General features: G+C 47.1%; 1 protein-coding gene across 4 annotated transcripts in view; it reads left to right on the plus strand.

The window, feature by feature from the left end:
- RAD51 (RAD51 recombinase) overlaps positions 1–18,050 on the plus strand; it is a 709,369-nt gene that overhangs the window by 222,114 nt on the left and 469,205 nt on the right. For all 4 annotated transcript variants that reach the window (XM_069637566.1, XM_069637568.1, XM_069637567.1 and 1 more), the window contains one exon: positions 7,034–7,171. In XM_069637566.1, coding sequence (XP_069493667.1) covers positions 7,034–7,171 — 138 coding nt within the window. The remainder of the gene's footprint in view (positions 1–7,033; positions 7,172–18,050) is intronic.

Consider the following 18,050-nt stretch of genomic DNA (forward strand, 5'->3'; position numbering starts at 1 on the left):
CCACGGGGAGGGGGGAAAACAACGAAGTAAGCATTCCCAGCCTACTTCCACTCGTAAACTACATTCTACTCCACCTAAAGAGACAGACACGTCTCAGTGTCATGTCCCTAAGACCCCTGTTCAAACCAGTAGGTCTAGTCAGGATAAAACGGGGAAAGCACTCCAGGAAAGAGTTATTCCCAGTTCAAGGGAATGGTCCAGTGATGACATAGACGGAGTAATGTCAAGAATGTCATCATTGGCAGATTTCTACGCCAAGAACCCGGAACACTTTCTCTCTTATACCCCAGAAGGGTCAACCCCCTCAGACTCGAAGGATCCAATACCCCCAAGTAGGAAGTCCTGGGGTGAAGCACCAAGTCAGTCTTCAAACCCCATCTATATACAGCCCTATTCTCAATATCCGGAAGATCCATCCTTTGTTGAGGATCCAGACATGGGCATGTTTGAAGAACAAACTGGGACAGGCTATTATGGGGATGATGATGAGGAGGAGGAGGAGGAGGAGGAGGAGGAGGAGGAGGAGGAGGACGACCCAGATACATACAGGGTAGATTCCCCGGTAGAGAAAGATCCTGCGGTTACCGACTCCCCTGTCGACAACCAGCCTCTCCTGAATGAGGTCCTGTCCAGAGGGGCACAGCACTTCTACATTGACACCCAAGGTGCTCAGGAAGAGAGGGACTTTGCAGAGGAACTGGTGGGAGAAAGGAGACCTGTTGCTCAGGCCATCCCTATCCTTAAGTCGATACAAAGGAGGATAGACCCTTCCCTTGTTAACCCCAATCTCACTAGGGCAGTAAACCCCAGAATTGAAAAGCTTTTCAGGGCAGCCCAATCTGACCCACTATACATAAGGGGACATCTCAAACTGGACTCCCTGGTTGTTACAAACACCCGTAAGAGGGCGGGGACATCCTTGTCATCGTCCGAAGCTCCCCCTGACAAGGAGAGCAAGAAGATTTATGGCTTGGGCAGGAAGGTAGCCTCCACTTCCACCTACCAGGCAAGGATTGCCAACTCCACCACCGTGCTGGCTAGTTACAACTGCCACCAGTGGGAAGAAGTCACAGCTCTCATAGACTCCGCCCCAGAACCCTTAAAAAGCCAATTGGCACGAGTTTCGGCAGAGGGGAGAGCCGTATCGGGTTGCATTTTAAAATCAACCTTTGATGCCACGGATAACGCCGGCAGATTAATTGCTGAAAGCACGGTCATCAAGAGGCATGCTTGGCTACGACAGTCTGGTTTCAAGGCCGAGACCCAAGCATCATTGATGGATAAGCCGGTGGAGCCGGATCTATTGTTTGGAAAGGCCGTCGAGGACGCGTTAAAGAATGCCAAGTACGAGACACTCAAGTCCCTAGGGCAACTAACCAACAAACCCCCTAACCAGAGAGGGAATGGCAATTTTCGTCGGCCTCGCGGACAAAACTCCCAAAGAGGCTCTAACTATTCCCAAGGCCAGGGTACTACATGGAACACTAACCAGCAGTCTACCCAGAGTTATGGCAGGGGTAACAAGAGGTTGTGGTAGGGGTAGAGGCAGTCCCAATAAAGGAGGGGGCACGCCTCCACCAAAACAGTGGCACTTGTTCAGGGTCCCTTCTCACGCATCCCCAGTAGGGGGACGCATTTCCATCTTCACCCAAGCTTGGGAAGGGATCACATCAGACAGATGGGTGCTGTCCACAGTGTCCGCAGGATACTGCATAGAACTCCTAGAGCGTCCCCGAAACCACCCTCCACGACAAAGAATACACTCCTTAGACCACCAGAAGATCCTACTTGAAGAGATCGAAATTCTTCTCGCAAAGGACGCGATGGAACTCGTCCCAGGACACCAGGTAAATAAGGGTATTTATTCAACGTACTTCCTTGTGCCAAAAAAAGATTTGACAATGCGCCAGTATTGGACTTACGGCCTGCAAACAAGTATGTCAAGCCCCAAAAATTTCACATGACTACTCTCCAAGAGGTAATTCCCCTCCTAAAAAAGGGGATTACATGGCAACATTGGATATGAAAGATGCCTATTTTCATATTTCCATGTTCCCAGCGCACAGAAAATATCTGTGCTTCAAGGTGGACAGTCAGCACTACTTCAAGGTACTGCCCTTTGGGATAGCCTTGGCGCCAAGGGTATTCACCAAGGTGGCGGCGGCACACCTACACAGGGAGGCAATCCCAATGTACCCTTATCTAGACGACTGGCTCATCACGGGGGAGACCCCAGTAATTTGCAAGACAAATATTAAAAAAAACTATCGACCTCCTCTTCGAATCGGGCTTCTCCATAAACGAGAAAAAATCAAGTCTGGTGCCCAGCACCTCCAAGCAGTTCCTAGGAGCTGTTCTAAATACTCAAGAGGGGTTGGCTTTTCCTTCAGAGGAAAGAATTCGGAATATACTACTGCAAATTCCGCAATATCAAACCGGTCGGCAGATAACAGTACGCAAAGCAATGCGTTTGCTGGGCATGATGGCGTCATGTATTTACCTGGTCCCCCGCGCGCGGCTGTGCATTCGTCCCATGCAAGAATGGTTGGCGAAACTGTGGTCTCAGGCAAGTGGTCAGTGGGACGATCTAGTGGTCGTTTCGCCAACACTTGTACAAAGCCTCCACTGGTGGACAAGAGACAATCTATCCAAGGGGAAACCCTTTTACGATACCGAGATACAGGCGGTAGTCACGACGGACGCATGCCTGACGGGATGGGGAGCTCACCATCTCCACCACACAGCTCAGGGTCTCTGGTCTCACACAGTGGCCAAGAATCACATCAACCTGCTAGAGCTTCTGGCAGTTTTCAAAGCACTTCAAGCGTTCGAGCCCCACCTACTGAACCTGTCAGTGCAGATCCGGACGGACAGCACGACAGCCATGTTCTACCTGAACAAGCAAGGAGGGACTTGTTCGCCAAATCTGTCCAGACTTGCCCAGAAAATTTGGATATGGGCACTCAGACGGAACATCTTTCTGTCATCTCAACATGTTCCAGGGGATCTCCATTCTCTAGCGGACGCTTTGAGCAGAGATCCCCTTCCGGAGGAACACAAATGGTGTCTACACAGAGATATCGTAGAAGATCTCTTCTCTATGTGGGGTTTCCCCACTATAGACCCATTCGCCACAAGCAAAAACAGACAGTGCCCAGGATTCGCATCCAGGTTTCCCCAACCAGACTCCCTGGGGAACGCCCTGTGGATGAGCTGGTCAGGGATGTTTGCGTACGCTTTTCCACCAACTCCTCTCATCAGGAAGGTGGTGAAGAAGATGAACAGAGAGTCGATGACGCTCGTCCTAGTTGCTCCCATGTGAGCGAGACAACCGTGGTTTCCACACCTACTCAGACTCTCGGTGTGCGATCCCATCAAACTCCCGGGCTGGTACAACCTTTTGTCCCAGCACCAAGGTCAGAAGGTGCATCCTCAACCCAACTCCATGAACTTAGCAGCATGGCTCCTGAGGTCATAGAGTTTGGACATCTCAATTTACCACAGAGGTGTATGGACATCCTAAAAGAGTCTAGGAAACCGAACACAAGGCATTGCTACTTCGACAAATGGAAGAGATTTGTTATCTGGTGCCAGTATAAACAAATCAACCCAGTTGATTGCACTCCTTCCACAATTGTGACATACATGCTCCACCTGCTGGACGCAGGGTTGGTTTTCAACTCGCTAAAGGTACACCTGGCAGCACCGTCAGCGTACACCACCTCACATAGCAAGGTGTCTTGGTGGAAGGTACCTGTGGTTAAAGCCTTCATGGAGGGAGTAAAGAGACTTCATCCTCCTATATCTAACCCACCACCAGGATGGGACCTGAACGTGGTGCTATCTAAACCCATGGGCCCCCCATTCGAGCCCATGCATAAGACCAGTCTCAAACACCTGACCTATAAGACTGCCTTTTTAGTGGCCATTACATCCATAAGAAGGGTCAGTGAAATTCAGGCTCTGTCAGTGCAGGATCCTTTCTTTACTATTCATAAGGATAAGCTGGTTTTACGGACACACCCTAGGTTCTCACATAAGTTTATTTCTAAATAGCATTTAAACCAGTCCATCGAGCTTCCGGCTTTCTTCCAAAACCCACAAAGCTCGGCTGAGGTTAAACTACACACCCTAGATGTGCGTAGGGCGGTCCTTTACTACGTAAACAAGACCAGACTGCTTAGGAAAACAGATCAACTGTTTGTCTCCGTAGCCACAGGCAAAGAGGGAGATCGCGTCTCTAAGGGTGCCATCTCCAAGTGAATTGTCAACTGTATCCAGTTGTGTTACTCTCTTTCTGACAAAACTTTGCCTTTTATGCCCAGAGCCCACTCGACAAGAGGCATTGGGGCCACTCTGGCTTTCATTGCAAATGTTCCCCTTGACACCATTTGCAAAGCAGCTACTTGGAGCTCTATTCACACTTTTACTCAGCACTACTGCTTTGACAAAATGTCATGCATCGCCTCCCGTGGACATTATGGTCCAGGGTGCGGCTTGGGGGCCGCCATAGCAGAGTCCCGCCACGTTTCCGAACGTCGCTGTAACAGTCTAGTTTTTCTTTCTCTGCGAGCTGGAACGCTTATTAGCCACGCCCCCCCCGGCACTCCGTGCGTTGCAACCCGCTTGGTCAGCTCCCTGACTGCTTTCTTTCGGTTGGGGTTACGCTAGTTTTCTTCCTTTTTCCTCTCTCTCCTCTGCCGCCCTTCGGGCCGCTTCTTTCCTTCCTGTTTATCAGGTCCTCTTGTTTTTCCTTTCTTCTTTTCCCTGGCTCCTTTCCGGTTCTTCATCCGCTCTGTTGTCCCTCGCTGGCTGTCGTTATTGGCTACCTCACGGTTCCTTCGGAGCCTGCCTTCCACCCGGAATCCTTACGACGGACCTCCGCTGTTGCTGTTTCACCCGGAATCCTTACGACGGACCTCCGCTGTTGCTGTTCCACCTCTGGGGTTTTTTGTGCCGGACGGCTTTTTCCCCAGTTTGTCCCTCCCAGAAGAGGGGCCGCAGGTAGTGCTATTCACAGCAGTACACTGTGGCTTCCTTTCGTGAGACACTTTCTCAGGAAAAAAAAGAAAGAAGGAGAAGGATTATTGTGCTAGAAGGCCACAAATATCATCCATTCAAGACCAATCTTCAGGTGAAGAGGAGGAAAGGGGAGAAAGGTTAAGGGTGGAGATTGAACATTCTCAGAGGGCTGACACACCCATTCCAAGACAGATACTCAAGTGGGACAAGCGGTTCTAAGACATTTATTTGCTCATGACCCTTCTCAAATCCCACCTCCTTCTAACACTGCTCGCTAATCTATGCACAGCATGTGATCCAAGCAGATTCCACAAGCCTCAGAAGGGATACATTACTCACCGTAATCGTATTTCTGATGCTTGTATCTGCTTAGATTCACATGCGACCCACCCTTCCTCCCCTCTGACAGAAGGCGCATGGATGCTCGTAGTCTTATCTATCTTCTATATCCTTGGATCATCTGTATTCACGCTACTCCTCATGCTACCTCATGTCAGAAAAAATACAATCTGAGGGTCCTAGACGTTACTGGCACGCCCTGTGTCGACGTCCAATTTTCGAGTTTCGAAAAACAAACTGTAATACTCTGCAGCTTCCACTAGATGTCGGCCTATGCACAGCATGTGAATCTAAGCAGATACAAGCATCTGAAATACGATTATGGTGAGTAATTTAATATATATATATATATATATATATATATATATATATATATATATATAGTACAACTAGAGTTAACTCGGACACATGTCGAGTACTGATTATTGTCGTTGTGGACAGAATTGTTGCGAATGTCACTGGACAGGAGGAGTTACTTATTGTCTATGAACCAGTTGGTCAGGTTCTGTCTAAATTTGGTTAATGTTTGATTGGAGGTGGCAGAGTTCCATAGTTGTGCTGACTTAACTTGGAAACTGGAGCCCCCGATCGTGGTACAAGGAGACAGTTGGAGTTGGCTGATCTTGTGGTTCTATTAGCCGTTTTTGTAGTGATCCTTTCTGTCAAATAGTGAGGTGCTTCATTTTCTAGGCATTTGTGGATAAGAGATGCCGTTTTTAGGGAAATTTTATTGTGCGTGGATAGCCATTTGTGTTGTCTCCTAGCTGCGGAAATGTGTTCTTTCCTTGTTATGCTTAGTGCTGCTCTCAAGGTGTTATTTTGGAGTACCTGTATTTTTTTAATGAGGTTTGTTCGTGCCAATGTAGAGGGCATTACAATAGTCCAGTTTGGATAGTCTGAGTGATCTGGCAAGAATTAGGCAGCTGTTGAAGGAAAGAAATGGTTTGGCAGCTTTAATTAATTTGCAAGTGTATGCAGTAGAGGAAGCCAGGGAGTTTACCTGTTTAGTAAATGTTAAGGTGGCATCTAATAAAAACCCTAAAGTTTTCACCTCTTTGGCCACTTAGATGGGGTTTCCGTCAATAGTAAAAGATAAGTAGTCCGCGCTTAATTTGGTCAAGTGGACAGTAGTGCTGAGGATGATGAGTTCTGTTTTATCATCGTTCAGGAGTTGGCCATCCATGCCTGAACGATGCTGTAGATTTCATTCACCAAGGCCAAGTCTTTTCCATAATCTCCAGTAAGTGGTAGGAGGATCGGAGTATTGATTATGATTCTTTGTTCTTCATATTAAGATTCTGAATTTGAACTTTCTTTTTCAAAATTCACTCCAGGTTTGACATTGTGGATCGAGCTCACAACGCAAGCCGATAATAGGTGTGTGCTTTAAGGGGACTTGATTTTATAGTACGGGCGAATCCTAGTTGTAAATGTCTTTAAACAAGATTTGTGGTTTTGAAAACATTTTGTGTTGGTGTGGTGTTTGACCAATACTGTATTTTATTTTTTATGACCATCCAAACTTCCTTCTTCTGGTACTCTTATTATATAATGACTTTAAATCCATTTCATATCAACATTTCTATTCCTAAAGTAAATAACTGTGAAATAGGTTTCTAGTTGCCTTCTAATATTTTGTGCTTGAAAGATTGTTTTTCTGTTCTTCATGTAGCAATGTGGCATAAACGCAAATGATGTAAAGAAGTTGGAAGAAGCTGGATTCCACACTGTTGAGGCAGTAGCCTATGCTCCAAAGAAGGAACTCCTTAATATCAAGGGCATCAGTGAAGCTAAAGCTGATAAAATTCTGGTAAGACCACTTGGCTAATTGGTGCATATTTTTGGTTTCTGTCAAAATTGATTTGTAGCACAATGAGGCAGTGGGACCATTTTTTAAAATGTTTTATATGGGTTAGTCTTCACTCTACATTACAGTAAGGAATTCCATTGGTCAATGAATCTCTGCTTTTGCAGAGATAAATAAATGTGTTAGACTATAGGAATATGCATTGTTTTTCATATGTAAATGGCTTTAAGAAAGTTGCACATGAGCGGGATGTCTCTGGTGAAGCCCATGTGCACTGTTAAAAGCTACCCATGAAATGTACAAGGAGGATCTTGCAGGTTGTCGCACCAAACCCCTCTAGAGGAAATCTCTATCCCCTTATCTTTCCTCACTCGATTCTGACTATAATGCTGTTCTTCATATTGCCCAACACTTCTATACCAATGACTCCCTCCTCCTAACCCCGCTGTTTATTCCAGGTCCTCATTTGTATTTTCTTCTTCTACCCCTGATCCTTCTCTTTGCTGTCTCGGCCTCTGACTGTGCCTCGGTTTAAAGTCACCCGTCTTTACCTATTTTCTTGTTTTCTTCCCCTTCCCTCTGACTCCTTTTCCCCTCCTCCCTCACACTATCTTCCTTTTCTCCCCTCTGCTGTTGAAATATCTTCCTTTCTCTCTTATACCCACCCTACAACCTCTTTCTGACCAGCTTTCCTGCCTCTCTTCCTAAAGTCTAATCCTGCCTTTGTTGGTACTTGGCTCTCTTTAATCTTTACCTTCAGTCTTCTACCTTACCTTCTTGATTCAAACATGCTTCTAGTTTTCATATCCTTTAAAAACCTTCTTTGGACCTTTCTCTCCCATCTAATTACCGACCCAATTTCGCTCCTACCTTTTTCTATACAAACTTCTCAAGAGGATAGTCTATTCTCAAGTCTCCACTTCACCGATTAGCCTTACTGTTTGTGATGCACTTCTTTTGCCTGTCACTTCAAGCAATCTTTTCTACAGGTTCTACTTAATCTGTCAGCCAGTTTTGACACTGTTCCTTCAATCCCTTTCCACTCTTAGTCTCCGGGATTCCGGTCTGAATTCGTTCCACTTATATTGCTCTAATTGCACTTACTTTGTATCCTTTGCTGACCTTGACTCTCCTACCCTTCCTTTTGGTGTAACTTGGGGCTTTGCCCTGGGTCCCCTGCTTTTTCTCCCTCTACACTATTCCTCTCGCCCCTCTCCTCTTTTCACCCTTTTGCATCATCTTTAGACTGATGATACTCGGCTCTTTCTTTTGCTTCATTTTCTGTCTTATTCAGTCTACTTTCACCTCTTGCCTTCTTGCTATTCAGTGTGGGATGGCAGCTCACTTCCTTCATCTCAGTCACTCCAAGGCTGAAGTGCCCCTCTTCCCTGCCATCACTGTGCCCTCTCCTCTGCCTCCCCCTTTAATCCCCCCCCCTCTTCCTCCCTAACTATTGCTCTCTCTGCCCGGAATCTTGGGGGTGGTGTTGACTCTGAAGGCACTCACTCCCCATTTCACCAATACAACTCAGAATAAAGGACACATCCCGGTAGGGAATGAGACCAAGAGATTGGTTTAGAGAGTCAGCAAAGGATTTATATAAGAATCGGCATCCAGAGAACTCTACTGCTTTGAGAGCGCTCTGGCAAACAATACAGAAACCATACATTATAAATGGTTAGTGTCATCAGTGACGATTTCTATACAGTCTACAAGTTAGTTTCATTGGTTGGGGAAGGGGTGCGAGTATAGCGATGTAAGGGCCGGCTCCACGAGATTGGCTGATGGCTTGGAATAGCTTTGGAGTGGCAGAGGGTTCAACAAGCATCATTTCCCAATGGTGGGGTGAGAGGTGCAGAAACAGGTTTGTTGAGATGGATGAGCCACAAGTCATGGTTCGACTCGGTCACACACAGGACCTTGATCTCAGAGGAAGAGTGAAATGAATTCATTTTTTGTTTGCAACTTCTTGTCTCGTTGCATCCGTGAGAAAGGGACTTGGGAGGCGCGGGAGGAAAAAGGTGGGGCTGTCAGTGCTCGCTGTGCGCGGCGCTGCTGAGGGGAGAGACACTTTGCAGTATCAGAATGCGGCCTAGTCCAAAGATGGAGTCGAGGGTACACAAAATGGAGTCCAAGTGTGTCTTGCAATAGCCCCACATCTGCTTATGCCAGGGCCTTGTCCCCCTAAGGCTGCAGAAGGGCAAGGAAGGTGTCCCCCCCCCCCCCCCATTAGTGCAAGAGCAAGTGGCCCTTTCCGCGTAGAATGTATGGGGGGCTCTACTGACCCCCCCTTCCTTACAACTCTTCCCTTTCTTTCTCCTGTCATATTTCCACTCTTTCCTGCTCTTGTTGGTTTCACCTTTTTGATATCCAAAAGACTAGACCTTTACCCTCTTTTCCTGCTACCAGAATTTTTGTCCTGTCGCTTATTTTCTCTTCTTGGCCAACATCCTACTCGCCCATCTCCCTGCCTCTCGATCTACAACTCCGCTATTAGTCTACTTTTTTCTCTATCCTCTCGCAACTCTATTGCTCTGCTCTTGCCTCACGCCACTGGCTCCCTTTTGAATCATGTTTGCTCTTTAACTTCCTTTTATGTTTAAATGGCTTCATAATCTTGCACCGCCCTATATTTCTACTTATTTCTTTCCATTTCCCATCCTGCACCCTCTGCTTTGAATCTTTCTTCTTGCTGTTGCTCGCCCCCTTGCACTAACTCTCTCGTTTCCTTTCTTTCTCTCTTGGCCCCCAAACACTGGAGCAAGCTTACTCTCCCTCTTCAATCTCTCTCATCTTTATCTGCTTTCTGCCCACATCTTAGAACCTGTTTGCTTGCCTGACAATTTGCTTTTCTTGGCTTGCTTCTCCTGAATTGTACTGTTTATTTTATTCCTGGAAAACGGTTTGGTGTTTAGCACTATAGAAATACAAATCCCTCCCTAACTTCCTGTGCCAAGTAGATGCAAAATCAGACCCTCCAGGATATTGCTGCATGAAATATTTGGCGACATAAAAAATGCACATTTTGCAGCACAATCCGACATAAATGCAGCAATAAATTCAATTTTATGCCGCTAAATATTTCATGCAGCAATATCCTGCAGGGTCTGCCAAACAAACTGATGGGAGTTGGGTAGAGGCTTGCATCATAGAGAAAAAAAACAGAGACCCGTTGCCACAAGCAATAATGCTGGTGGAGGATAGGCTCTTCAATCCTTGGTGACTTTGATTTCGAAGACAGTGCTTTTTTTCGCATCTTTTTCTGTTTTCACACTCCCGATGTACCCCCCCCCTTTTTAATTTTGGCTTTCTCTGGGCTCCTCGGGTTTCCCCATTTAATAAATATATATAATTATATTCAACCTCTTGCATTCTTATTGCATCCTTCAGCTTCACTTTCTACCACCCAAGCCAATGATGATTTTCTTGATGAGGAAAGGGGCGCAGCATCACATCATTTTAAATGGAATTCTTGTTGGCTGCTGCCTCTAGAATGGACTATAATTTCTTAAAGCTCCAATTCCAGCATAACAGAGGTGATCGTCTTTGGTGGTCCATGGATACCTGGAACTCACATTTCTGGTCTCCTTCTAAGGGTACTCGCCTTGAGCCCTCCATCTCTACCAAAAATCTTTGAAATTATAGTTTATTTATACAGCACTTATACATGGGTGAAGTGCTTCAAAGTAGGAAGGGAACAAGGGAATACAGTAATCATTCTTGGGCCTTGAAGATTCTGAATGATGAAAACAGAGAAAGAAAACTAGAATATTAGGCCTGACGACACATCTTCTAGTGTAAGTGCATGGCGTTTTATAGTTGCGACCAAGATCGGGAGGGGGAGATGAAAAACGGTGGGGGGCAGGGGAGACAGGACAGACAATTAACTGGTCCTAGAAATTTTAGATAATGCATATGTGCATACAGAGGTGTGGGACAGGGAGGTGGGGGGGGGGGACGAAACTAGTCTGGTCCAGCAGGGCCATGGGTTAAGTGCAGAGAGGTTGCCCTGCTCATGGAGCGTAAGCTGAAAGTGCAGTAATACTGAAAAAACTGCAGTGGCCTGGAGACAAGTGCAAAGTACTGGCGGGGGAGCCTGCAACCTGTTGTGCTCTGGAGGTGAAACAAGCAACTAGTCAGCAAAAACTGAAGTTAGGGGGCAGGGGGGGGAGAAGGAGGGAGGAGATAAAGGAAAGAGGGGGGGGGAGAGAAAAGGAAGGTCTTGAGGAGTTTCTGGAACTTAAGGTGTTCCGGCTCAAGACAGAGGCAGGGAGGCTGTTCCAGATGTAGGCACCTGCAGAGGATAAAGATCTACCCCCAAATCTCTGTTTGTGAAAGCGGGTCACCCTGCAGAGAGTTGGAGGACGAGAGGAGGGCTCTAGCGGGAGAGTATTTAGGAAGAGTGTTGTAGATAGTGCGGGCCCTGACTCCAGAAAGCCTTGTGGATTATGCAGAGTATCTTGAACTTGATCCTTGCAGCCACTGGGAGCAAGTGGAGGGTTTTCAGTGCCGGAGAGATGCAGTCCAAGGGCTTGAGGCCAAGGAGAAGTCTTGCGGTTCTGTTCTGGATGAGCTGTAGAAGTAGGAAGATTAAGAAAGAGGCTGTTGCAATAGTGCAGCCTAGCGAGAACCAGGGCTCTTGAGGTGAGGAGCTTCTGGGGAAAGTGATAAAAGTTAGAATACCTCTGAGGAGGTGCAGTTGGACTTTTTGGAGATGTCTGAGATGTGAGAAGAGAAGGAGAGAGTGGAGTCGAACATAACCCCAAGATTGTTTGCCTCCTTGGTCAGCGAGGGTGCAGGGCCAAGGGTGGCAGGCCAGTGAGAGAGCGGGAAGTGGGAGCAGGTGTCCCAATGAGTACAATCAGTCTTACTGGCATGTAGGCAGAGATCGTTAGCAGCTCATCAAGCCTGAATTGCAGATAGGATGGGGTAGGAGCAGCAGCAGGAGGAGGGGGTAGGAGCAGCAGGAGGAGGGGGGTAAGAGCAGGAGGAGGGAGGAGGGAGGAGGGAGGAGGGAGGAGGGAGGAGGGAGGAGGGAGGAGGGAGGAGGGAGGAGGGAGGAGGGAGGGAGGAGGAGGTGGCGGGGGGGTCGGCCGAAGGGGGCGGGGGGTGGGGTTGGCCGAAGGAGGCCCAAGAGATGTTGGTGCAGGAGGGGCAGCGGAAGAGAGGGAGTACAGGATGTCCTGTGTTTTGGTGGTGAAATGTGCGGCCAGTGCTGAGCAAAGGGCCTGGGTGGATGCAGTAGAGGATGTGACGGCAGTAGGGTTGGCCAGCTCCCTGCAGACTTTAAAAAGTTTGGCCGTGTTGTTGGATGCCGCAGAGCTGCAGGCTTGAATGTAGACTTTCCTTGAAGAAGGCGGCAGGCCAGTTTGTCAGAGGGTGCACCTGAAGATCCCCATTTCCGTTTTGCTATTCTGCAGTTGCATTTAAGGGCAGCCAGATCGGAGTCGTACCAAGAGTTGCGATTTTTGGCAGGCTTCAGTCGTACCCTCGTTATGGGGGCAAGAATGTCAAGAGTGTTGGAGATGGAACAGTGAAAATTGGAGAGGTCTGTATCAGGGTGGTAGTCAGCTGCATGAGGAGTAGGTGGAGGCAAAGGCAGCCACTGACACGCTTCATGGGTTGGCTGACCTTGAAGGCAGGAGGTAGTGTATGGTTTTCTGCCATCTTGTCCTTGTTCCTTACATCTGTCAACTCTCCTCTGTCTATCTTGGCCTGCTTCATCAGATCTTTCCTTTTCCCTCACACCAATATGCCAGCATTTCCACAGCTTCCACACTTCTAGTCACATCTGACTACGCTAATGCTCTTTTCCTGCTGTCACTGCTTTTTCTTTTACTTAAGCTTCAGTTTCTTCATAACTCACCCTCCCGTCTATCTTTTGGCTTATGACATTACTCTATCTGGTAAAACGTCACTGCTTGCCACTTAACGGGCTGAGTTGAAATCACTGTACATTGCTTACCACTGGATTCACAACAATGGATGTAGCTTCCTCTCCTCAACTCTCACCTTCCTTACAAAGTTGCTGCCTTTGTTCTTCCACTATTCTTTACTCTTCTTTCCTAATTTTCACCAATCTTGCATGGGTGGGTGTCCCTTTTTGGTTCCTCTTTCCTCTATAATTCACTGCCTCTCTACATCAGATAGCACCTCTTATAGCACCTTCTTTCCATTAAGTCATTGATTTTCTCTTCTGCCTTTCTACGTTAGTCATCTTTGATCAGGCTGCCTTGATTTTGCGTCTGTTGGCTCATTTAGTAACAAGCGTCAAGGGGCCACATTTGGTGTACGTGCGCTTTACCGAATGGAACTGAATTGGAGGCATCTTGCTCCCATCTGGAATTCCGGAGTTGAACGGATGTGATTGTCTGCTCTGTTACCACACTATGGAGAACAGACAGCTGTGGGGAATTGGGTGGGTGCGTTTCTCTACATCGGTGTAGCCATCAGTACCGCAAATTTCTTCCTCCTCATACATGCAGATTGTGCTTAGCAGTGCAGTCATGACAAATTCCTGAGACTAGCGGTGTAGATTGGAGTAATCTAGTCCAGAAATCCGCCACCTGGTTTTAAGATGCATTTAAGCCCTTAGTTCAGGCCATGCCAAGTAAGCTAATTGTGCGGCTAACTGAGGAAAGGGGAAGGACAATTGACACTTGAGAAGCATATGTAGGGTAGATGAAACCCCAGAAAAGGGAGGCTTGACAAACCAGGGCCTAGACCATTTTACAGCCCACTGGGAACCCGGAAATCGATGGACCAATGCCGTAAAATACTGGGCATTCAAAGTCCGGCCCCAGCCTCTAAAAGAGAGCCACAATTGGCAAATTCAGGACAGTGGTTGGGGAAGAACTGCATACAAGGAAGGATGAACAGTGAGCGAGTGTTGGTGGCTTTAGCCTGGACCGTGGAAAAGTTCAAAGAACAAGGAAGAGTAATTTCTCTAGGCCTTAGGTGTAATTTTGCCAACTCTGCAAGAGCCTGAGATCAAATGGTGGAAGTGTTAGTGCTTTTTAAGGGCTACAGCCAAAGGTGGGGGTGAGCCTTAGTTGATGGCTGTTAATAAACACTTTGCACATGCTGATGTTATTAAGGCCATAAGAATATTGAACCCTGCGGAAGCTTGAATTCTCCAGACAGCACATGGCTTCTGAGTTGGAGTTTTAGAGTCCACAAAAAACTCCATATCCAGCGAAGGGTGTTCTCCAATATTTAGCTGACTTGGCACACTGGCTTTTATGTCTAAACCTAAAGCAGCAACTCGCCTGTTGCCTGCACCATGACAGAAGGCCAAGTTTGTCACATTCCAAACCCTATAGCTATGCGAATGCCCTAATTAATGAAATAGAGACGTTGCTCTATGACATACCAGAAGCACCACTTCGGTATGAAGGGGCACGCTGGCTGAATAGTCTTGCGAGTGTGGCTGAGAAAACTAGGTAGCTGGTGGCAATGAGCGCATGCTCCTTTCTTCATTAAATCCATAAACATTGAACGTATAGCTGATCCCTGATAAACCAGCAACCTCACAAAATGTGTACACAGCCACTAATCTGTTTGCTGACACTCCACCAGCAAGAACCTGTGAACTACTAAGAGCTCCTCATCAAGATGTGGCCTGCAACCTATTTATAGTTGCTGAAATAAATGTGATGTACAAGATGAAGGAATTTTTAGATGACCGTCATGGCTGTGCCGTCGATCGAGGCAGTAGATTAAGTGCAATGGGTTTGATACTTTGCAATTGCCTGATGCTATCCCAACTGATGAACCTACCATAATCCAGCCAGGCACTTGATTACTCAATCTAAATCTGAGCAACTGTAATGCAATACAGGGTGAGGATGCACTGCTGTGTTAAAGATTCTACCATTGTTAATATACACGAACATTTAGCCGGTGTGCGTGCCTTCTGACTTGGATAATGGGAGCTTGCTGCAAAGTCCTATGTCCTAAGTCTACAAATGACCCTGACGTACTGTGAACTAGAAAGTAGAGTGCTTAACAAAACATCACCTGACTCTAAACTGGCCCACATTTTTCCTAAGACTCGGGCACAGTCAATCTGCCAATTGTGAGTAATACAACCACCCACAGATGACAGCGCCTGGCAAATGCCTATCTAATATCTATCTAATACCTATACCCAAGTAAAAAAAAGTTGGCTTTGCCATTGCTTGTTTTTTAATAGGACACTAGTGCTTGTAACCAAGTGCTTTCAGCACTTGATTTATAACATTTGTATTGCACTAGTATTGCATTTACCGGTACAATTAAATATGAAACTCCCAAAAGACTGCTTAGAAATCAACACTTGTTGGCCTTTACAGTCCAAACTTTAATGTTCCTGCTTGATAGAGCTAGCTCAAAGAGATCCCAGGAAGATGTGTTTTGGCCTGGCTGGGAGACGCAAGTAGTAGCTGGGAATGGCTGTTTAGGTTCGCTTGGCTATGGGCAATCTATGGGTGGGTAAATAATCAAACGCCCACAAGTTGTCACTCAAATCTCCTCTCTCTCCCTATCTGTACTCAATATAACAGTTGTGGCTTCTAGATAGTGCTTGAGCTTTTAGTAAAAACTAAAATGAGTGGGGTTGAAGATGGAGGGTATCCATAACAACCATGGTGATTGTAAGTAGAATTTATTGGCGTTCCCAAACTCCAGAATGTTGTTTAGGGGTGGGGCGATTCTTTGTCGAATAAATGTGTGCATTGGATCAAGCACAGGTAAGGATACCAGCCCAGAATTCCTAGTGATATTGAAGTCTCCCTCTCTCCTGATATAAAAGAAATTATGATATTTGGTTAGTTGTCAATAATGGGGCTTTAGTGGATGGGCTCTTAGAATACACCAAAGAAGCCTTCTCCTCCCACCTGGATTGAATATCCATTTGTATTATACCCTTACTACCAGTGTAACGCTCACCTGATTCCCGCAGAGGCGCCGGTCTTGACTGGGTGAATGCCGTATCTTCAAAGGTGATGTGTAACACACGGTTGGCTCTTTGGGCTGGACCTCTGTGCACTGTATGTCTGACTCGAAGAGTAAGATGTCTGCAGATAGAAAATATGGGATTAATGAACTGGGGTTATTGGGTGCCTCTCTCCTCTTCCCTTTCTCTTCTCCTGTAGAACCCCAAAGGTTAACGCCCTCACCTTAGGTAAGTGAACGCCGAGCTCTCCATCTGCCTCGGGGCAGGGTGCCGTAACCAGTTTCTTCACTGGATAAGGGTGCAGGCCTCTTGACCTCAGAGGACTGCTGTCCGTCGTTAACTGCACGAACGGTAAGTTCTGGCCACTTCAAATGTCTTAAAAGTCTTTTGTAATGATATCTCTTGTTTTGCTGGGTTCCGGCGATGGCGGATGGCGGGCTGATGAGAGTTGAGGATCGAACCCGCGTGAGGAATAGAAGCGCCTGGAAGCACGTAAGTAAGCGCTTGTAGCCTGCTTCACGATGCGCACTAACTGTCCCTTTTATCTTGCAGGTACAAGTTCGGAGCTTTAGAGAAGCTGAAGGGTGCTGGAATACCCACTGGATTCGGCGTGGGAAGGAGTAATGGCACGTGAGTAATAAAGTTGCCCAATGTCTTTAAACGCACCTTCTTTTGTCTTTCAGATGCGGGATGCAGCACCGAAGGCCTCCGGAGCGTGCGAAGAGCTGGTAAGCTTTTGTCTTTCAGATGCCGGAATGCAGTGCGAAGACCTCGGAGCATGCGAAGAGTAGGTAAGCCTTTGTCTTTCAGATGCCGGAATGCAGCGCGAGGCGTTGGTGACAGCCGATGGACCAGGTAAGAGATGCGCTGCCACTGAAGTGCACTTAACCGTAGTGCTAACCTGTTCTTTCTTTGTCTTTACAGGTGCTGCTGAAGACTGGATTCCAGGATGGTAAGCCTTTGTTCCCTTAGGCCCAGGATCAGAAGCAGAAGACACGATGAGCGTTCTGCTGCAGAGAATGCAGAATAACGCAAAGCAAGATTCATCCATCGGGTGTGGTTTAAATAGCCTCCTGTAGTGCTTAGGTGTCTCCTTCCACAGCCACGCCTAGGTAAGAAAAGAGTTCCTGCTTTCCAGAAGAGTTCCAGTGTTCTGAACCTAGGGAGTGGCTCCTGCCCCACCCAATAGGAAAAGTAGTCCCAAACAGAAGAGGATCAGGGGTTCAACTGGCAGGTAAGTAAGCAGCATGGTCTGCTGCAGGTAAGTCCACCCAAGCATTATGAGCCCGGCGCTTCCAGCGCTGGGACTGGGCATCTTTATGAGCCTGGTGCCACTGGCGCCAGGACACGGTTCAAAAGGTCCCAATTGGGACTGGCTGGCACTCGGAACCGGGGTTATGGGTCTGCTTCCAAGGGAGTCGGGCAAGTCCTGATCTTTTGGAAGCAGAGATCATGAGAACCAGTTGATGATCTCATGGCTCGAGAGTGGATATCTCAAGTCCACTTCATGGGGGGAGGGGGGGGAGGGGGGTGGAGGGGGGTGGAGGGGAAGGAGGCGAGCACCCAACCCGAACAGTTGACCTGATTATTTTGGACTGACAAACTACGCCCCTACTTGTACTAGGTGTGCATTGGGGGGGGCGTTCTCGCTACAGCCGATATGCAGGCAAAGCAAAGTGTTTAGAATCATGTCCTGTAAATTAGTGGGCCTGGGAAATGGTAATGGGTCAGAATTGGCATGATCTAATTGAAGGAACTGGCAAACATGGACTATGGATCTTGCCTTTGTTGCTGGTTTGTTGAAGCTAGCACATCCACTTTATTTATTTTTTGGTCAACACACAGGAGCATCATACTTTACAGACAATTAGATCTTTGCAACTTATTTAGCCATCTATTCATTGTCCCTTGTGCCTTCCCTCCTCCCTTTACCCCTCAATTATCGTC

This window comes from Ambystoma mexicanum, chromosome 14, assembly GCF_040938575.1.
Source record: "Ambystoma mexicanum isolate Mex_15411 chromosome 14, UKY_AmexF1_1, whole genome shotgun sequence".
Lineage (NCBI taxonomy): Eukaryota > Metazoa > Chordata > Amphibia > Caudata > Ambystomatidae > Ambystoma > Ambystoma mexicanum.